This window comes from Marmota marmota, unplaced genomic scaffold (assembly GCF_001458135.2).
Source record: "Marmota marmota marmota unplaced genomic scaffold, marMar, whole genome shotgun sequence".
Lineage (NCBI taxonomy): Eukaryota > Metazoa > Chordata > Mammalia > Rodentia > Sciuridae > Marmota > Marmota marmota.
In genome coordinates, this window is record NW_026000249.1 from 24,460,382 (window position 1) to 24,469,094 (window position 8,713).

An 8,713-nucleotide genomic window follows, 5' to 3' on the forward strand; every position below is an offset into this window, starting at 1 on the left:
ACTGTGCATACTCTTTAAAGTTTATTAGAATTCTAATTATTATCAGTTTAGTTTTTTATGTGTTTTACTAACTATTGAACAAAACATATTTTCTTTATTAATAATAACTACTAACACTACATATACTTCTCTAATCTTCAAACAGTGTTTGATATAGGTACTATTATTTATCTTGTTTTACTTAAGAGGAAACGGAGGTGGAGAAAACTTCACTTGTTGACAGTAATATCACTTGTCAATGGCAGACGTGGATTTGAACCTGTAAAGTTTGGTTCCAGAATATTTGCTTTGTATCACTCTACTGTATTGTCTCTCTTTAATGTTGAAAGAAACTTAGTAAATATAACACCACAAAAAATCTTAAGATATTATTAAACATAGAGTTTTGCTTTTTCTGTATTCTTTTACTCCTTAGTATTCCCTTCCTAATTTGGCAGGCAAATGGCTAAAATGCCAGATGACTATGTATTCCTGTTTTGAAAATATCTTAACAGGATATAGGAATATGGGGAATTTGGAGCTGTGGTCCCTACTCTATCTTTACTTTTCTCAATGGAAAAGCCAGGAAGAGTACAATTAAAACACCTGGCCAAAACTGAGTTGGGATCTTGTTGGCTTATTCCCATTACCAGCTTGGACTGAAATAGCTGTGGAAGCATACAAACTAGTCAGGTGCCACTGCTCTGTGAAAACAAGTGTTGGTTGCAAAAAAAGTGTTTCGTGGTCTTTTAGGTGAAAGGAATGTTTTATAAAAGCAGGGCCTTGAGGCACTGCAGAGAGAATAGATTAGTTTTGCTTGGATCCTCTCATGGATCTTTGGATTCTCCTCTGCTTTTATCTTCTCTGCTTTCCCAAACAGCTTGAGCTATGTTTCATGATGATTTTAGCCACCTGCAAGATATTACTCTCAAGGATTTTTGAGCACTAGATCTTTTCTTCCAGACCCACATACCTCGAAACAAGATATGTGCTAATTCTAACCCCAACTCCAATTTAAACGATTGGCTAGAGATAGATTTATTCACGTTAATAGATCAGTGAGTGATGTCTCATACGGCTTTCTCTGCCTTTACACAGCCAGGCCAGAATCAGCCTCTAGGCCACATAGCAGCAGGTATATAGTCAATATTGAATGACAGAAGTAATGTATTTCAGAAATTGTTTCTAAAATATTAAAAAGCATAGTCAGTAATGCAAAAATAGGAGTGCAATAAAATATAAGAACCACCATCAAGGAAGATTGAGACCTTGAAGTGCAGCATAAATTTGGCAAGGGCATACACTTTGTCAGGATGAAGGAAATACACTCCTGCAACTTCAGTGTTTACCATGAGGCCCATGTTAAATTGACACAGAGCTCACTTGTAATTCTCAATTATGTATAGGAGGCATAGTTCTCCCTGGGAGTGTAAGGCAGACAGTAGATGCTCTATTGAGTATAAATTCAAGTTGTTTTAGGAAGAACGATCCAGTGGCTGATGAATTCACCCAGGATATTCTAATTAAAGTCTTTATATTTGAACGTTGAACTACTAAGTCACACTTAGCATTTTTTTATAAATATTATTTTTTTTTCTCTAATACATGTTCATTCTCACTCTCTGGATCTCACTGTGTGTGTGTGTGTGTGTGTGTGTGTGTGTGTTTGTGAGTGGGTGGGTTTTTTTTTTTCTTGGCTAATCAAAAGAATTTTAGTTGGTTTTACAGTTATTTATAGTCAAGTGAAATATGATCTAGTAGGTTAATGGTTTTTCTCAGAGAAGACATAAGAATCTCAGATACAGGGGTTTATTATAAAATATTTATTCATACTGTTTCTAGAAAATATTTTTAGAAACTTTTCTAATTTAAAACACCCTTCAAAGATACTTTCCTTATATGTGAGTAATTAACCCAAACTTACTACAATTAGTATAATTAGAAGATCACTCAGAAATTATGAAATATTAAAAGATAATAGCTTTTTTTCCCAAAGGCATAGACAGAGATTTATTTCAGAGAGTAGATACATTTTCGAGAGAGAATGATGACAATCTCAAGAGAGAGATGCCTTTGGGGTAAAACAAAGAATATGCATTCAAGGGAGAATGTAGGCTGTCTCCAGAGGGAGATACACCTGATAGTGGCTTTTAAATACTTTTTGAACATCAAAATTCTTCAAAATAGTTTACAAATACTGGCAAACCTCTGTTCTTGACCACTTTTGCAATTTTGTGAAGAGTGATCAATCACCTTTGTTTGTTATTCCAGGGATAAAAAATTTAAAGATGCCTTGTTATGCTAAAATTCTTTTCTGACTCATAATTTATTAAATAAGGTTACATCTGAATGAAAACAATAATAAAATAAAGGTTTTTACATGAAGAATTAGGAAGTCAAATTCATAGTGTAGTGAATCCAAACAAATAACCAAACATTTACCCTTGATACTAGTGAATCAGTTCTTTATGAAACTAGGGAAATATTGATTAATAGAAATTAGAGAGGGAGAGAAAGAGGTGGGGTGGGAGAGGGAGGGAGGGAGATATGATACATTCATAGATTAAAGTTCTGGGTATCTAGATATGGTGGCACCATTAATCATACTTCATTAATTATCTTGCACATGACATAGGAAGACCTCCCATAAGTGACTCTGAATTCCACTTGCATGTCTTTTTTTAAGAGAGAGAGAGAGAGAGAGAGAGAGAGAGAGAGAGATTTTTTAATATTTATTTTTTAGTTTTTGGTGGACACAACATCTTTATTTTATTTTTATGTGGTGCTGAGGATCGAACCCAGCGCCCCGCGCATGCCAGGCGAGCATGCTACCGCTTGAGCTGCATCCCCAGCCCCATATATCTTTTTTTAATTGATTCTTTTTAGTTATATATAACATTAGGATTCATTTTGACATAATTATAAAAGAATGGAATATAATTTGCTCTAATTCAGTCCCCAGTATTTTCTTTTCTTTTCCCTCCTCCCTTCCCCATTCCCTTCCCTCTAGTCTACTGAACATTCTGCTATTTACTTATTGATTGATTGATTTTAACTACTGTCTTGTGGATGTACATGATGGTGAGATTTCACTGTGGTATATTCATATATATACATAGGAAAGTGAGGTCAGATTCATTCCACTGTTCTTCCCTTACCCTGTTGCTCCTCCCTGCCCTCCAGTCCCCTTCCTCTACTACAATGATCTTTCTTCTACTTTGATGGACCCTTCCCCTTTTTCTTTTCTTTATTTTGAACTAGCTCACTTGAGCATCTTATTTGTACTTCTGATTTGGGATGACTCACAATTTCTATTGTTTTACTTATGAGCAATGCTGGCCAGGGAGTGGCAGGTATAATCTCTGAAACTGGCAGGATAATTTTTAACAGGTTTATTGTTGTAGAACTGACAATAAATCACACTTATTTAAAGTATACATTTTGAAAATATTTAACATACATATATATCTATGAAGCCTTTAACACAATTGAGATAATAAATATACCTATCGCTCCAAAAACTTTCCTTGTGCTCATTTTTGGTCCTTTTGTCCCACTTCATCTCTCATACCTCAAGCTACCCTAACTATAGGCAACCAATTATGTTACCTATCATTTTACACATATTTTATAACATTACATAAAAATGAATCATAAAGTGTGCATCCTTTATGGCTGCTGTATTTGTACAAAGTGATTATTTTGAGATCCATCCACATGGTTTATTAATAGTTTATTCCTTTTAATGCTGAACAGTATTCTATGGAAGATATATCAACATTTGTTTATTGATGAACATTTGTAAGGTTTTCCTATTTTAATTAAAAATAAAGCTGTGGGTTGAGGATATAGCTCAGGGGTAGAGCTCTTTACTAGCATATGCAAGGCCCTGATTCCATTCCCAGCACCCCCCCCACACACACACATAAAAACATTAAAAAATAAGTTGCTATGCACATTCATGTGTAAGTCTTTGTATGGACATATGCTTTTATTCTTCTGGCATATAATACTTATGAATGAAATGGCCAGATCACCTGGCAACTGAGTGCATAATGTGTAAAGGAACTGCCAGTTTCCCAAAGAGGTTACTTTTTTTTTCCATCTCCACCAGCAGTAGGTTAGTGTTTTAGTTCCTTTACAACCATGAGCATATTTAGGAGGGTTAGTTATTTTAATTTTAGCCCTTTAAATTTGTGTATAATGGTATACACTGTGCTCTTATTTTGCATTTCTTTAATGAATAATGATATTGAACATTTTTTTATGTCCTTATCTGTCACCATATATTTTCTTTACTGAAATGTCTTTTCAAATCCTTTCCCTTTTGTCTTCTGCCTCTATTGGGTTGTTTATTTTCTTGTTATTAAATTTTCACAGATTTTTGTTTGTTATTTGTTTTTGGTACTGGCTATTCAACCCAGGGATGTTTACCACATAGCCACATCCCTAGCCCTATTTTTTTAAATTTTGAGACAGGATCTTAATTAGTTGCTGAGGCTGTCTTCAAAATTTCAAAACTCCTACCTCATCCTCCCAAGCCATTGGCATTACAGGAGTGTGCCACTGTGCCTAGCTAAATTTCGAGAGTTTTAAAATACCTTAGATATATTGCAGATTCAGTTCTAGGTCACCACACTAAAGCATATTATTGAAATAAAGCAAGTGACATGAATTTTTTTGCTTTCTCAGTGCATATACAAGTTATGTTTACACTATACTGTAGTCTATTGTACAATAATATTATGTCTAAAAAACAGTGTACATACTTTAATTAAAAAATAATTTATGGAAAAATGCTAGCAATCATCTGAGCTGTGGGAAAAAATGGCTCTGGTAGATTTGCTCCAAGCAAGGTTTCCACAAACCTTCAATTTTTCAGAAATGCAATGTCTGCAAAGCACAATAAAGAAAAACACAATAAAAACAAATATGCTTATATATACATGTATAGCCTGGATACATGTTTTTTTTTTATCAGAGACATGTTTTCAAAAAATTTGTTCTATTCTGTTGCTTTCCTTTTAATTTTCTTCACAGTGTCTATTGAAGAGAAGTTTTTATTTTTTGCTTAAATTTATCCTTTTATTTTTTTTTCTTATATAGACCAGGAAGAATTAGAGTTTTCATAGCCAACTGGACCATCACTGCTTGAATATTTTGCTCCAGGCTCTGTTTATCACCCCTAATTTTGTTTTTCTCACATTCCCTTTTTCTTTCTTTCTTTCTTTGGTCCCCTAATGAAGAAAATAAGTTTAAAATAAGCTTAAAATAAAGCGAGAAAAAATCAAGGGAGATCTAGGCACAATGGTACACACCTATAGTGCTAGTACTTAGGACTGAGGCAGGAGGATCACTTGAACCCAGGAATTTGAGTTTAGCTTGGGACAACTTAAGAAGATCCCTCTCAAAAAGAAAAAAAAGAAAAAGAAAAAAAAAAAGAAGAGGAGGTTTGACAAATATTCCTGAGGCCATCTTAGCCTTCCTACTTAGATTATATTAGATAGTATGAGATTAGAGAAACAATAATTATTTAAGTTCATTTGATCATGTGTATGCACAGAACAAACACATATGAAAGAAAAAAAAACTTCTTGATTGAACTAATAAGCTCTGAGAAATTCACAAATTGATAAATCTCAGTCATACAAGAATGTTCCTCCAGAGCCCTTCTCTATAAAAATAGGGAGTGATGAGGCATGAAGCTAGGGGAGAGGGCAGGATAACTATGAGGGGACTTAAGTCTGGGTTTTTCACAAACTAATATGAAATTAGAGAAAAGCCATCCCCAATTAAAAAAAAAACTTGTATTCTAGGAAATGTTTGTCTTACTGGTTGTTGAAAGAAACAAGTTTTTTTAATCAACTATATAAAGGGTTTATAAAGGGGAAAAACAATTTTTTAAAATAAAAGATTGTGCTTTAGAAACTTTAATGGCTATAATTTCTATTAGATTTTTTTTCTCATACTCTTTAGACAAACTGAACATTTCTATTAAGTCAAAAATGCTGTATCTTAATGTAGAGTTGTTTTGACACACTACAATTATTTATTATGTTTATATCTTTACCAAAGCAGTCTAATAATTTTCCTATCACTCTGACAAATTCAAACAATAAGAATCAGATGTTTAATTCATGTTTGTTTCTTTTTGTATCAGTTGACCTTAGCCTGAATACTGCAATATAGGGAACAAAATAATCACATGTACATATATTGTGAAAAAAATTATCATGTTTTACAAACTCAAATTCTGTGCAAATTTATTATTTACTGTGTTTGGTTCAAAGATTCATTGCTGAGAATAAATTGTTAAGCCTAATGGTATGCTTTGTAATAAGTACCTAATAATGCAACTTCTTATTTGTTCCACAACAGTTAATTAATAACTAAAAATAAAGTTAAACTTAAAAAGGTAATTGTTTAGAAATAAAATTAAATTTAAAATGGCATTTCCAAGAAAAAGGTTTTACATTAGAAAAAAGTGTAAATTAGTGGCATAATTCTACTAGGCATGGTTTAAAAATGTCCCTTCAATTAAAACTTAAACTTACAGAATAGACCCATAATTGCTTACATAGTTCTCTTCACTTATTTCTATTCATTAAGATAAATACTAAATTTAATTTCTCATTCTATTCTATAAAATATGGTCTTTTGATAATCATACAAGGCTCTAGAATTGTTTTTACCAGTGATTGCCCAATTTCTATTTGCTAAAAGAAATAAAAGTGTAATAAAACTTTGAGAAATGAATTGGAGGAAGGAAAAATATGCTGAGTTTATAATGGACTGAAATGAGTAAGAATAGAGAATGTCTATTTTCAATTCCTTTTTTTGTACTAGTGATTGAACCCAGGGGTGTTTAACCACTGAGCCAAATCCCTAGCCCATACACACACACACACACACACACACACACACACACACACATTAGACAAACACACACGGGCTGGGGATATGACTCGTGTATGTGTGTGTATTATATATAATTCCTTCAAAATCTTTTTTTTCCCAGAAGGGTGTTCACTCTCAAAACTAAGATAATCTGGATTTTTAATTTCAATTTTAATTGTCTTTACAACAAATAAAATATGGAGACTACCATAATTCAATTACAGAATATTGGTAAACATTGATCTAAGCTATTTGATTATGATTCATGGCTAGGAACACATGGTTTATGTACAAAGCCTTGTTTATGTTAAGTTCATACGGAAAGATCAAGGCCAATTTATGAATTATTTCTGTAAGTATATTATCCCTAGTTTTAAAAATGAATACCAATCTTATAAAAGTAAATTTTAATTTAACAAAAATTCCAGATAGTGACAATTTTTGACACTAACAACCTTAATCACACAATATTTAGTATTTTACATATTAAATGTTCATAGGAAAATTTGTACCTGGAGAATTATGATATATAAAACAAAATTAAGAATTTTAAATGAGACAATAAATAGAGCATTAAACATTTAAAAAATTGTTTAGATGTTGATGGATCTTTATTTTATTCATTTATTTAAATATAGTGCTGAGAATCAAACCAGGGCCTCACACATGCTAGGCACTGAGCCACAACCCCAGCCTTGAGCATTAAACATTTCTTAAGAAGTAAATATGTCTAAATAGTAACCCAGGATCAATAAGTTTTCTGAAAGCTAATACAGTTCTGTTATTTACCCCTTTTTCTTAATTTTGCAGAAAAGCTGTTGAAAAATTACCATTTTAATGGAGATTTTGAAAATATTTTCTTGAATTTTCCATTGAATTGTTCTATACCTCTGTGAGGTTTAATTCTGATACCAACATCTAGAATTTATGTTTGACTTTATATTTATGTTTCAAGCCAAAGTTACTTTAATACTTGGGACTAACCTGTCAGTTTTAAAAACTATTTCCTGGTTAATCTGACATCTTACATCTTGTATTATAGGTATAATTTCATTTTCTGTTAAAAGCAGAGATGATGTTGAGTCTCAGGAAGAGCCAGATACAGATCAAGAATTCTCCATTCAAAAGTCACCATCAGAACTATCTCCCATTTTTCTTGAGGAAGACTCAGGTAAATTAATTATGATGAGAGTTTCATGATTAGTCTGCACAAACCTTCATCATTATTCACTTTTAAATAAAATATATACTTCACATACATAAACACATACAAATTTGTGTTGCATATGTCTATAAGAATTTTATTGTATTAGTTCAGGATTAACTTTACATAGCCTACTTTCTGGATTTTTACTACTATTACTATCAAAAGATTATAATACTTCAGCTTGAAGCTGCCTACCATAAGTGAAAAGCATTGCATATTTTTCTGTTACTAAAACAGAAAATTTGTGATAAAATATTAATGAGTTGTGTTACTTTAACAATGTGATGTGGTTTGATTTTAATAGAAGATCATGGTGATCATTCTCATACCAAAGAAAGTAAATGTTATTGTTTTACCTTCCTATATTATAAAGCTTTGTTAGAACATTGTTAAACATCGTATTTTTTAATAAGTCCAAAGGAAAATGTGATAATGAAGAATTGGAGTAGTCAGGACAGGTTTCCTGGAGAATGAGTTGGTCTTTGGTGAGTAGCACTGACTTAAGAGGTTATTAGAAAGAGATGTTCACTAAAAGCCAAGTTGAGGAGACAAAGAGGTATACCTAAGAAGACATTTTTATTGAATGAATTTGTATTAGCCAGAGTTCTTAAGAGAAATAGAAAGAATAGA

The 8,713-nt window shown here is 32.2% G+C and overlaps 1 protein-coding gene across 1 annotated transcript in view; it reads left to right on the forward strand.

The window, feature by feature from the left end:
* The window catches only part of Cfap47 (cilia and flagella associated protein 47), a 424,564-nt gene that overhangs the window by 281,572 nt on the left and 134,279 nt on the right, over nucleotides 1–8,713 (forward strand). Inside the window, exon 49 of the mRNA XM_048796386.1 lies at nucleotides 7,919–8,047. Coding sequence (XP_048652343.1) covers nucleotides 7,919–8,047 — 129 coding nt within the window. The remainder of the gene's footprint in view (nucleotides 1–7,918; nucleotides 8,048–8,713) is intronic.